Consider the following 13,537-nt stretch of genomic DNA (forward strand, 5'->3'; position numbering starts at 1 on the left):
ATAAGGTGGGGAGGGTCTGCTGCCTTTCCATTCTAATTGCTTTGGTCTCTATAAACCAGCGGGCTGCACCTGAAGTCACAGAGACCAGGATCTGGAGCTTTCCATAAACCTGCCCATTAGGGAAAACCTCCAGGAGGGAGCATGAAAAAACTCCTGACCAGTTACTTCTCTGGTGGGCCTGATTCCCAGCTCAACTTGAGCCTGGAACCTGCCCACTCACGCTCTGCTGCTCGTTCCCGGGCTGGAGCCCCTGGCTGCCTCTCTGGCATACCAGGAGCCGCAGGGGCCCACACTAGGCCTCAAGGCCCTCCTCCCCTGCACAAAGAGCAGCCTCCAGAAGCTCGCCCCAAACCCAGGACTGAAGGAGTAGACGACACAGCTCAAAGGTCAATTTTCCTTCCAATGGAAGCCACTGGTGTGGCAGCTTCCTGAATAAAAGTAATCAGAAGCCAAACATTGGCAAGCTGGGAAGAGAAGTTCGGGCAAAGACTAAGACGACCAAAGGTCTGCAGGAAAAGCTCAGCAGCCAAGGGCAGGGAGGTTACCTCTAAGTACCCCGTGAGGCAGAGAAAAGCTACAGCCCATGAGGAAAATGGCAGGTCCTCTCATGAGAGAGGACACTGAGTGTGACCTGGGCCATTTTTGGAAGAAATGAGAGGTGAGGAAGGAGAGCCCACGCTGATGGGGAAGTCTGATAGGTTAAGTAGGAGACAGGGAAGCTCAGGAGACAATGTCTATAGAGAGAACGGAGGTGACCCGCTCATCTGTGCCAGGGCCAAACGCCTTCAGGACCAGTGACCAGAACTCCTGTCCCTGGGCCCACCTAAGCTGCGCCAATGAAGGAAGCCTGCCCAGGCTCAGCAGCTGTAGCCATCTGTAGGGGAAGCACCATCCCAACCTTCTGAGCTGCACAGAGCAGTGTTCAAATAGGAAAACGGGGCTAATTTCTGTCAGACCCCTGGGGGTGGAGGAGGAGATCAGGAAATGGGGAAAGGAGTCATTGGAGGCGAGGAGGGGAAAAAACCAACAAGCAGCTGCTCCGAAAAGCTAAATGCCAAGGAAATATAGATTTGCCCAGAGTGGAGGAGCAGGAGGTGCTGTGTGGGGTGGTGAAGGCAGATGTCTGGAACAAAGCAGGGTGGAGGGGAGCTCTGCTGGGTTGCCTGGCAGCAAGTGACTATCTTCCAACAAGGAGTTCCACGTGCCATCCACCAAACCACACACGACTAAGTGGCCAGGAGGGACTCAGCGGCCTAGGCTCCGTTCCCAACCACCAACCGGGGAAACCAGAAGCTAGGGCATGTGCCCCAATGGCACGTTCTGAAGCCTGGGAGATGAGAGACTGGACACTGAGACCTCCCAGATGAGAACGGAGGAGTGCTGCTTGGCTGCTTGGCTCCTTGGCAGGAACCTGCTCAGCTTCTCTGTTTTGTATCCAGAACCTAGGTTCTATCAAAAGAACCCGCTGATGAAGAGCAGGCTCTTGGGCCTGTCTCACAGGAGAGAGTCCCCCCGGTGCCATTCCCCTTGGGGCACAGGCTGCCCCTCATGAACTGCCGAAGGAGACAGGTCAGTAAGCTACTTAAGAGTTCCCTGTCCTCTTTAAGTTTTGCTCAACCCACTTTTTGCCATGTGAAGCCAGCCAAGCTGGCACCGAGGAGCTCTGGTCCCTCTTCCCTCCCCCTCCCTTGGAGGATTCCAAGGCTCTTGGAAGCCGCATATGCTGGCAGTGCCAGAGGCTTGGAGAGGTGTGCGTTAAGCTCCTAATTGAATCACAGGATCTGCCTCGTGAGTCTCTCACCAACCATAACATGAATAAGACACCTTCTCATTCCCTCAGAATCACTAAGACCATCATCTCTATGTTATGAAACAGCTGGCTTCAACTGAAGGCACTGGAAAGGTAGGCAGAAGGGACTTTTAAATGCATCAAATACTAGGTTATGTTCCTCAGTAGTCTCCTCAACGCCAAAAAGAAGTTAAGAAATCCTTGAATAGCATTTTCAGGTAAACTGCAAGACAAAGAGCTGAGAAGCCTTCACTATCACCCACAGGCCGTCAACACAGCTGTGGAAAAAAGGAAACTTTCTCAAGTCATGAAGGAATCGTTTTCTTACCTGCCAGGACTCTATTAACAGAGGAATGAGTGGCCAACCCAGGCTGCCCTCGTTCATGGAAAATCCCAGCATAAGGCAAGTACTCGGGCAGCAAGAAACGCCTACGAAGAGAAATCAGCACATTAAAAGGTCTCCCTTGGACTGATCACTATAGAGCAAGTGGGATACGCTTGGATTCGCCCAGCAATCCCAAAGGTCCAAGGCCCTAGGCTCCCCAAAGCAGCCAAACCTTCTCAAGGCCATTGAGGCGATGACAATGACAGCAATTCACAATGATTTAGCATTGGAACATTTACAAAGCACTTTGCATACACTGTCTAATTAATTTTCTATGATATCTCAGTTTCTTCTCTGCTTTTCGTAGATGAGAAAAGTTTTAGGCTTGTGCAAGCCTCTCCTCCTTGTACTCTCTCTCTAAATCTTCTTTAATTAAAGCATTCTATAAATCTCCTGTCAGTTCTCAAGATGGCAGCCAGCTGTTCACCAAAGCGAGATCCCAGTGCAACCCTTCCAGTCTTTTTACCCATTTTATGGATGGATTGGGAAACGCCAAAAAAAAAAAGTGACTGGCTCAAGGTGACAAGGAAAGTGCATGGAAAAGGGGGGTGAAAGTCTAGATCTGTGAAATCCTTCTTGTGGGCTCTTCCTCTACTTCCTCTGTCACTTGGCTACAGTCCAGGAGTCAGAAATGAACTTTAACATTTGTCTGTATGACCCTTACCTGGGGACAAAGCGTCCAAGTGAAGGAGCGGACATTCTTGCATTACGTGGAGCTCGGTGCCTGGATCTGTCTCCATTGTCCCTGAAAGAGGGAGGAAACAATATATTAAGGGAGTCATCAAATTAAATCACCCTTCAGGCCAAAGAGCAAGGATCTGCACATCTAGCCCTTCTGCACAGGAGAAGACTCCATGATTACTATCTGCTCATGCCCTTTCTACACACGAGTCCGACAAACTTAGGATTTCCAAATAGTTTACCTAGGAGACTTTCAAGTGCCTTAGCAAGAACTTTCATTAAAACAATACACATTATTAAACCATTAAATTTACCATTTAAACCATCTTAGAACAAGATAGAGGAGCAGGAAGAAGAGAGGTTATTCTGCATCTTTGTCCAGTGCCAATTTGGAGTCAAATATGGGGCCTCCAGGGAATTGGAATGGAACAGATTTCTTTTCCTGGATTAAATCAGGCAAAGTGATTTCAGTGTCAAGGGCTCTTGAAGAGGAGAAAAATTATCTCATCAATTTCTACTTAAAATGTGATGCCCTCTTGGGATTCACTTGAGTCCATGAAATGGATGAGAATAAAAATGGTGCAAAGAAGACTGAAATTCATTCTTGCACATAAGGAGGTGGCCAATGGGAGACCTTAAGACTACCAGAAAATGTAATGCTAACCCAGATCATTTGGACCCAAGGGAGAAAGAAGACAAAGGCTTAAGAATTGTTTTTTGAGGACCATTGGCTACTTTTTATCCTCCCTTACTAAGCATCATGCTAAGATGGGCCGGGTTTACAGCTGGGAACTGCCAAATGCTATTTTCTCCCACTGCAGCATGTTAGAGAAATGAGGGATGGTCTGAGTGAAGGGAGGAGACATGACATGTTGTCCATGAATCATGGAATGGAAGCCTCTGGTGACAAGAGCCAGGACCCCAAAGATGGTTTTGTGTTTTCTTCTAATGAAAGGCCCAAAGCAAAGGGGTCTAGCTGGACTGCAGAATTAATTAGGGGCCTATCCAGCTTCAGAGAATGACAAGAGTCTTTCTAAAGAAGGTGGACCATCCCAAGTTCTAAATTCCTCCCTCTTAGTTAGACCAGTAAGATTCTGCTACAGTTGACCTATGACCAGAATTAAATCTCTTACCTTTTGAGGGTCCCCAAGGGAGATATAGAAGCCTAAAAGAAAGAATATCTTGGCTCTTTTTGTGGGTAGAGTGCAGTCATTGCAGCCCATGAATGGTCAAGGCACTGAAAGCCTCTGCCTTAACCAATCTGGGTGTTAGGAGGTCATCTTGCCTTCTCAGACACACAGCACTGCTCTTTCCCTCTGGCCTTTCAGTCCCATAGACAGAAAGCAGAAGGGACCAGGAAGCCACAGGGGAAGCAGAAAGTACCTCATACAACTCTAGAGAAACAGTGCCAAGCCAACCGTCTTATCCAGCTGCTCCCTGAGACAGGATCTTGTTTTCTCATAATTGTATTTTAAAGCCTATTAACAAAATCTGCTGGACAATTTCCTTCTGGAAAGACCAGAGTAAAGACCGTAATCTACATTCCTTTAAGTCTCAAACTTACTAATGAGGAAATATCTGTGCTAGCAGAGTTCCATGGAGCAGCAAGAGAAGCCAGCACTTCAGGTTCATTACCTGACAGAATGACACCATTCTGATGGACAGGTTAAAAACTGTAAGAAAACATTTCAATCTTGCAAACAGAATCTCAGATTCCTGGGTTAAGAAGAGCTCAGGAGGGTGGGCCTAGGTTTCCTTTCACAAATCAGTCAAGGGAAGAATTTCTAGATCTCAATGTCTCAAAATAAGAAGACCTTTTAGAGACGATCACAACCTTTTGATCTCTCTTTCTGGGGATACAAAGAATGCTGTAATTATTTTCAGAAATAGTCACCAAATAAATGTCAGCTCCTGTTTTTAAATCCATTTTCTTAGCACAGCATAAATCTTATAAGATATTCAAAGATGATCAGCACAATTCAGAAGAGAAAAGCCAAAGAACTTTTAGGCAGCATCCTTGCTCTATCAATGCTTGTATACACAAAGCCAAAAAAAACACCCCTATTATCTTTTAGTATTTCTCCTTCAGAAAAGAGTATATAGCACCAGCATATTGTGGCCGCTTGGTGACTAGGGATTCCAAGAGGAACACTGTTTCAAAAAAAGAAAAAAATGCTAATGATACCAATAATGATAATTGGCTCAAGGGCACAAGAAGTATTATAGCCTGAAGGCTAAAGCAAAATCAATAAGCAGAGGGTAATAAGAAAACAGCGATGAATCAAGTGGATGGAGCTGACTGGTGACTGCCCAAAATGTCAATGTTTCTTCCTAGGCTTATTTGGTGATTTTATTAATAATGGGGAAGGAAAAGATTAATGGCATTTTAATGAAATGAAGATTTCAAATTAGGAAGTGACTGAGAATTTTTAAAGAATGAAAAATCAGAGCAATATGTAGTGATCATATCAAATATACACTATAGGAAAAAGACACTGAATAGTACAGTAGGATAAGAATTTAGAGTTTGGGGGGCCAGGGTTCAAATTCTTCTACTGTTTCTCTTTGTAGGACCACAGAGAAGCCACTTCAATTTCACTGGGCCTCGGTTTCCCTCTCCATCAAATGATCCCTTGGGAATCTTCCAGCTCTACTACGTCTACATTGTGTAATATAGGTGGGAAAAGCAAATGAAGTCATTCCTGGAAAAACAAATTAAAAAAAAAGCCCAAACACTGATTGTTCAGGAAGGTTCCTAAATGCAATCCTGACAGAGAGAGCCATACCTTCAATCAATAAGCATTTATTAGTCACTTGTCTTGTGCCAGGCACTGTGCTAGGGGCAAGAAGACAGAATAGGCCCAGTCCATTTGTGAGGTATCTGTTCTCTCTGGAGAGACAACAGATTTAGATATATAAAAAAGTCAATTCAAAAAGATGCAAGGCAGAGAACATTAAGCCCTCATGGTGATCAGGAAAGGACATGTACCCCTTTAAGCTGCACTTTCAAAACCAAGAGGAAGCATATAGTAGGTATGGAGAGAGCTTGGGAAAAGGCCCAGAGATAGAAATTGTAGCCCAAGAATGAGGAGCAATGACAAAGGACATAATGGTACCCGAGCTTGGGGGAAGGAGAATGATACACAGGCAGAGTGGGCCCAAGCTGTCAAGGACATTCAACGTGAGGAAAGCAGGTTGTTATTTCCTAGGGATAACAGAAGTCCAGAGGCTGGAGGAACAGGGAAGGGCATGGTCAAGCCTGTGCTTTGGGATGTATAAAAGACAGGCTGAGGGGAAACTAGGTGGTGCAGTAGAGAGAGCACAAGCCCTGAAGTCAGAGGACCCGAGTTCAAATCTGGCCTCAGACATTTAACACTTCCTAGTTATGTGACTCTGGGCAAGTCACTTAAACCCCAAACTTCCAGGTTGGAGATATATGAGAACCCCAAATCAAGGAGATGACGAACCACCATGTAGGTAAACAGTGTTGAGGTCTGAGCAAGAGAGAAGGGGTATGGCCCCAGTGACATTATAAAATTCAAAATGGGCAAATGGGGCACTTAAAACTGGATCTGTGAGGCAAAGGAGATGTTAAGGGGAAGAGAACGGTGGCAGTACTGATGGAAATGAGAAATTTTAGAAGAGGACTGGGTAGGAAATCAGGAGCTCGGTTTTGGACACATTCATGTTGAGAAGCCTACGGTACGTCTGGTTTGAAATGTCTGAGAGTTCATGGGATCAGAGCTCCGGAGGTCCACTGAGGCTAGACACAGGTCTTATAACCTCAGGGCTAAGGAGGTAAAATGTACAGAGAAAGGGGCCAAGGCTAGACTCTACAAGCACACTCAGGGGACATTCTTGCAAAGACTAAGAGGAAGCTAAATGGGAAGAAAAGAACCCAAAATGACGACGATTGCAGAAACTCAGCCAGAAAGAAGAGTTGAGAAGGAAAAGGACTAACAAAAGATCAAAAGATATTACAGATCACTGGCAGGTCTGGCAAGGGCAAGTAATGAAGTCAAAATCCAGGTGGCCAGTCAGCAAGCATTTATTAAATGTTTACTTTACTTAATGTGGTGTCAAACACCACATTAAACACTTGGAATAAGGACAGAGGAGCAAACAGTCTAATGGGTCAGATAAATCAGAAGATCTATACTGTGTAAATGGGAGATAATCCCTGGGGTAGAGAAGAGCGAGCATTTGAGTGGAGTCTTGAAGAAAGCCAGAGAAACTACAAGGTGAAGGTGAAGGTGAAGAAAACCCTAGCAGGCATGGAGAACCATTAACCCTTGGAGGAGGTAATCAGGTAACCTCTGATTACCATAGCCACAGAAAGGATATGGATGTGTGAGGAAGGGCAAGTAGGAACAGAAAAGCTGGATTTAAGAACAGAGGGAGGACAAGAGACTAAAAAAATCCTACAGGGGCCAGGGTGTGAAGGGCTCCACTTCAGATTTGATTCTGGAGGTAACTGGGAGCGAGTGGAGTTTATGGAATAGGAAAAGTGACACAATCCTACCTGAAGTTTAGGAAACCCCGCAAGTGAGCAGCTGAGTGGAGGCAGCAGTGGAGAAGAAAGAGACTTGAGGAAAGGAGACCAAGCAGCAGATTGGAGCAATCATGCCTGCCTGAGGCACCAGGTCTCGGGCACCAGAGTGGCGGCCATGTGATCAGGGAGAAGGGCACCCACATCATACAAGAGTTGTGCACACAGCTGATTGGATCTATGGAGTGAGGGGGAGGGCGAGTTGAGGGCAGCACAGCAATATCAAGTCTAGAGGGACATTTCGTAGCCTTCACAGTCACAGGAAGATGCAGAAAAGGGAAGGATTTGAAGGGGAAAATAAGGAGTTGTATTTTTTGATTCAAAGATGGGCCATCCAATTCAACATTTCTAAAAGGCAGCTGGAAATTGGAGAACAGGACTCAGGAAATGGTTGGGACTAGATCTATACAGCCCATCACTGAACCCTGTGAGCAGGAGGGTGGGCTCTCTAAGTAACAGCAGTAAGCGATTTGTTAAGGATCACACCATTACCAAGTTCTGAAATCACATTTGAACTTGGGACTTTCTGATTCCTACCAAGACAATCTAAAAGGAGGTCAGAATGAAGATCTGAAAGTCTAAAGGTAAAAGTTAGAAAAGGAAGGAGGAAAAACTCTTTGGGCCTCAAATATCAGCTTGTGGACACCTCAGTCCATGGAAGTAGACAACCCAGCACTCAAAGTACAATCTACCTCGTCAGCATTGTGCTGAACTGCCCTCCAAGAGTCTGCCCGCTACTACTCCCTGTGGGAATTTCACACTGAGTGAAGTGCTGGAGATGAACATAAACAGGAGATGGGTAGTAATATAAGAATGGATCATATATGTGTGGGAAGGGAAGTTGTATGGGGAGGATCGGGGGGGATTTGGACATGACCTGCAAGAACAGGTAAAAGGGACAGCACGCCTAGAAAACTGGTGAGTGGGAAAGCAGCCCAGTAAGGAGTCTCTCCGCAATATATCATGAGAGCTCTGGGGAAGGGGAGGAAGAAAGGAAGATAGTTGAAGAGTAAGAAGGGACTTCCTAAGCAGGAAAGGCTATGGAGAGACCACTTGCTGGAAGGAAATAGAGAAATTGAAAGTGCCCAGGCTAGATGTGGAACAGAATAAACTGCTGGAGGGCTCTTCCACTGAACAGCCAAGGGTCATAGTAACATGAACCTCAGCAGTCTTACTGTGCTCCCTTCTCAAAAGAAACTTCTTCAGGGAAATACCCAAGAAATCCTCCTCAGTTTCCGAGGAAAGGCTGCCATGAGCCAGCAGGAGAGAAGTTAGCCGGGTTATTAATGGCTTTTCTGGGCATGGAACTGTGCACAGCTCTGATTACCTCTCAAAGGGACATTTGGGAAAGGGAGGGGGACAACAATAAAAAAGCCTTTATGAGACAAAAACCACCCTTCAAATAATCAAGAACCCAAGACAAGTACCCGAATCCAAGAAGATTCATCTCCAAAACAAGAGAAAACCCAGCAGCAGCTCTCCTGCTCAAATTTGGGATTAATTGCCTCCGAGAGAGGCTGTAATTTAAAGGAGCAAGGAAATAAACTGCCTCAGCCCACTGCCTGTGTCCTGACCAGACAGTCAAGTGCTTGCTCCTCCTGGCTAACAAAGAGTTCTAGGCCTGAACCTCTGTAAAAAAGCAAGTAGAGTGGAATAAAAAGCTGAAAGCACATAGTTGAAAATGTGGAAAATCAATCCATTCTTAATAAAGAAAATTAATAATAAAAAAAAGATCCCCTCCTCATCTACCTTTTTGTCCAGCTCTGGGTCAAGAGTCCTGGCTGCTGTTCCCAGACCCAGACTCAGCCTTCTAATAGCAACAGCAGCAGCATCAACCCCTTTCACTCTCCCAAATTAAATGGCACCAAAGGCCTTGGAGGAGCACCTCCTATAAGGCTTCCTTTTCTTTAACAGCTCCCCAGTCACTTTTCCTTTTATCAGCATAAATTATGCAATAGTTTAAGCTGTTAGTACGCTCTTCCTATTAAAAAACAAACTGATTATTATTTCCTAATTTGGGGAGAGAGAGGAATGGAAGGAAATCTAGTCTTTCTTTTCTTCTATTTTCAACTTCCTCATCCTATCTCTTCTTTCCCTAATGAACCATGTTCTTATGGTCATGGTGCACGAGGGGAAGGTACTTTTCTAAAGCTGTCAAACACCAGGCAGAAAATCCCTAATGAAACGATGGGATTCTGCACACTTGCTATTTCTCAGCCATTTTTCAAACAAGTAACTCCAGAACCACAAGGAACACCTTTGTAGAAGTGTGCATTTATTTAGTACCCTCCAGATTATCTCATTCTTCACAAAAAACCTCATAAGGGAGGTTCCCTAATTTACAGATGAAGAAACTGAGAGAGAAAGAGGTTCAGCAACTAGCCGCTAAGGGTTGGGGCAAGATTTCACTCCAATGCCACATTATTTTAACACTTGGGCTAATGGATCAACAAGGTATCTGGTCTAGAAGCCATTTACTTACTTGTGAGCGTCATTAGTTCACTATTAACTCTAAGAAAGGACTGAGAGATATAAGAAAGTGCTTTATCAGGGTTCCCCCTCTTTCTTTCCCCATCAGTAAGGCTGGAAAGCTTGATACTCAGCTCCTAGAGATCACTTCCACAGGGCTGCCAACTTGGAAAAACAAGCCAGAGAGAAATGAACAAGAAAGGGGCGGAACATCCACAGAAGATGATGCTCTTGAGAAAAGCTTTTGTACTTAAGACTGAACCTAAACAAAAAAACCAATGTGGGTGGGATGGTCCAGAAAGGGGGATGGCAGGTTGTCTCCCTCCCTCCTACTTCCAGCACAGGATGCGAACTCCACAGTCACTCAGCTCATGTGGTGGCTGGGACACAGATAACACTGAAAATAGTTTTCGTCAAAGGCCCAGTCACACTCCAGGCTCTCAAGAGCTCCTGGTAAGGACACTAAAGGATGAAAATGGAATCTTGATTGTTTGGCAGCTTCTCTCTAAAAGCATTTAGACAAAAAGTAAAAAGTTTTATAGAAAAAAGAATTAGCCAGCAACTCTCTAAAAATTCAGAGAGGACCAACTCTTCTTGCCTTTTATGAGTAGCCACTCACTCATCAGAGGAGACTGTCCTGCCTATGTCATCAAGTAAGAAAAGTGTTCTGAGCCCTAGAGACTCAGGAGAACAATACAAGAGCTGGGGCAAGTGACATATTACCAATGCAGAGTCTATCAATTAAATAAGGATGTGCACTCTGCTAGCACCTTTAGCTCTGGGATCACAAGGCAAAGACCATTATCACTACAATCTTAAGTTTTAGAAATACTAATACAGCTAGCTTAACATTTTATATGTATCTTATATTTTGTCTTAAATATTCTCTTATTTTATCATCACAATATACTTGAGAGGTAGACACTGTTATAATCCTACTCTACAGATGAGGAAACAGACAAGCAAAGATTTAAGTGACTTGCTCAGAATCACATAAGAATTAAGCACTTGAAGTTGGAGTCAAACTCAGCACTCCCTGACTCCAGGTCCAGAGCTTGCTGCATTGCACTACCTAGCTCCTCAATCAGGAATCCCATTTCAGGCCCACCTGCTCCTCCCCCATTGATGAGCTCCCTCTGGAGGTTGCCTTTTATGCCAAGGACCAGATCTGCCTTCATTCTCCTCCTCAACTCTGTTTCTGGTCTTCAGACTGCCTCCACTTTCCAAGCTTCGTTGGGGTTGTCTTGTCCCATTAGAAAGTAAGCTGGGGAACTAGTCTCAAAGATCCAGCAGTGTCTCTACTGGGCCTGTATCCCAAGAAATCATAAAAAAGAGAAAAGGACCCACAGGTGCAAAAATGTTTGTGGCAGCCCTCTTTGTAGTGGCAAGAAACTGGAAACTGAGTGGATGCCCATCAGTTGGGAAACGGCTGAATAAGTTGTGGTATATGAATGTTATGGAATATTATTGCTCTAAGAAATGACCAGCAGGATGATTTCAGAGAGGCCTGGGGAGACTTACATGAACTGATGCTGAGTGAAATGAGCAGAACCAGGAGACCATTGCACCCGACAACAAGATTATATGAAGTTCAACTGTGATGGACTTAGCTCTTCTTAGCAATTCAGTGATCCAAGGCAATTCCAATAGACTTGAGTCAGAAAGTGCTATCCACATTAAGAGAAAGAACTATGGAGACTGAATGTGGAACAAAACATGGGGTTTTTTTCACCTTTTTGTTGCCTATTTTTTTCCCTTTTGGTCTGATATTTTTTGGAACATGACAAATATGGAAATGTTTAAAAGGATGGTACATATTAACCTATATTAAATTGCTTCCTGTCTTGAGGAGGGAGAAAAATTTGGAACACCAAGTTTTACAAAAATGAATGTTGAAAACTTTTTACACATATTTGGAAAAATAAAATACTATTGAGGAAAAAAAAAACAGCAGACATGGGCTATCTTTTTGCTTAACATAGTACCTGTCACATAGTAAGAGTTTAATAAATGCTTAATTCCTTCCTTCTTTGAGACTACCTTGTTACAACATACCTAGAGGATTTCTGGGTAGGAGAAAAGAAAAATCTAAATGGTGTGACTGGAGCAAAAAATAAATAAATAAATCCTAAAATATCCCAATGGATTAAGAAGATTCATCTCTCAACTGAAAAGAGAGCATATCTCTCATGGGCAAATACTGTCTCCAAGCAAAAGTACAAAAGTACAAAGCTCAGATCCTACATTCACCATATTAATTAATCGAGTACTTCTGCTATTCTGTATGAGGAGCAGCAGTTAGGTAGCCTAGGGGATAAAGTGCTGGATCTGAAGGCAGGAAGACCCAAGTTCAAATCTGGCTTTAGACCCTGAAACAAGTCACCTAACCTCTTAACCTCTCTCAGCTTCAGTTTTCTCATCTATAAAATGGGAATAATAACTTCACCTACTTCTCATGGCTGTTATAATGACAAAATGAAATCCTATTTGTAAAGCACTTTGCGAATCGTACTAGCTGTATTACTGTCATTATGGCGGTAGCTGCTAGTGCTATCCCCATTGCTGGCAACTATTTCCAAAAGCTCAATCTAACTGACAATTACCTGGTGTATGTACTGGAAGGAGAATACCACCTTCCTCTAATGGCTGCTTTGCAAACTTTAAGATGCTATCTAAATGTCAGCTATCGCCATCTTCTCATCATCACCATCATCAGTCTATCCAAGAGCCCACCCAGCAGTGACAAAGAGCGAGCTCTTCACTCAGGTGATTTGAAGGAGACAACAAAGAAGCTTTTTCTATCAGCAGCAGAGGAAGGGAAATATGTTAGAAAGTTAATTCTAACTTTGTCATTAGTTTTGGTGCAGCCAGTATTGAAGGGAGCATAAGCAAGAAAGCTAGAGCTATCAAGTCAGAAAGGGACATAAACTGCTTGTTTCCTCAGTTGGAAAATAAGGCAAACGGTAGCTCAGAGGGGTCAGATGACCTGTACCTTGAAGTTCTCTTCCACTCAAAGGGATGACCGAAAAGAGAAAATGGGCAAGGTGGGTTGGAGCTTTTTGCATCCTCCTTCCCAGATTCTAGGGACTGTCCTGTGCTAAAGAGAAGAGGGACAACAGTGACAGCCACCATGCCTCTGCTCCTTCTCTTGCAAGCCTCATGAGACCGTAGCTAAGCTCCGCAGAGGATTCCTCCTGAAGCAAATCAAAAACTTGCCTGACCCAAGATCTCAAGTTCTTGGGCTCTAACCAACAAAGAATCTGTATTCTTTCTCCTTCTCACTGCAGATGAGACGAGACAGATGAACAGCAGGCATCCAGGCCAGGAAAACACTCCCGTCTACAGAGCTGCTCATCCATCTAGATTCCAAAAGCCAGAACTTAACCTGCTGCTGCCCAGCTTCTGAAGCTGGCCTCCCTACCAAATACCAAGGGTCTTCTTCCATAGCAGATTTATCAAAGAAGTTAATGGTGTTTCTAACAAGAAGCTCAAAAGTTTTGGACACTAAAGGACTTTACAAAAAAAGCTAAACATTAATATCTTGGGTTTGTTTATTTTTTTTTTTCACAATAATTCACAATTTGTACCACATTTCTCATTTCAAAGACAAAGGGAGTTGGTAGGAAAAAGAAACAAGATTCATCAGATAAGATCTAAGTGAGGA

General features: G+C 44.1%; 1 protein-coding gene across 9 annotated transcripts in view; it reads right to left on the reverse strand.

Moving 5' to 3' along the window:
* AMBRA1 (autophagy and beclin 1 regulator 1) overlaps window positions 1–13,537 on the reverse strand; it is a 168,514-nt gene that overhangs the window by 86,025 nt on the left and 68,952 nt on the right. For all 9 annotated transcript variants that reach the window (XM_031943017.1, XM_031943015.1, XM_031943016.1 and 6 more), the window contains 2 exons: window positions 2,839–2,919; window positions 2,118–2,218 (listed from right to left, as the gene is read on the reverse strand). In XM_031943017.1, the coding sequence (XP_031798877.1) occupies window positions 2,118–2,218; window positions 2,839–2,919 (182 nt within the window). The remainder of the gene's footprint in view (window positions 1–2,117; window positions 2,219–2,838; window positions 2,920–13,537) is intronic.

Source organism: Sarcophilus harrisii, chromosome 6 (assembly GCF_902635505.1).
Source record: "Sarcophilus harrisii chromosome 6, mSarHar1.11, whole genome shotgun sequence".
In the NCBI taxonomy this organism is placed as follows: Eukaryota; Metazoa; Chordata; class Mammalia; order Dasyuromorphia; family Dasyuridae; genus Sarcophilus; species Sarcophilus harrisii.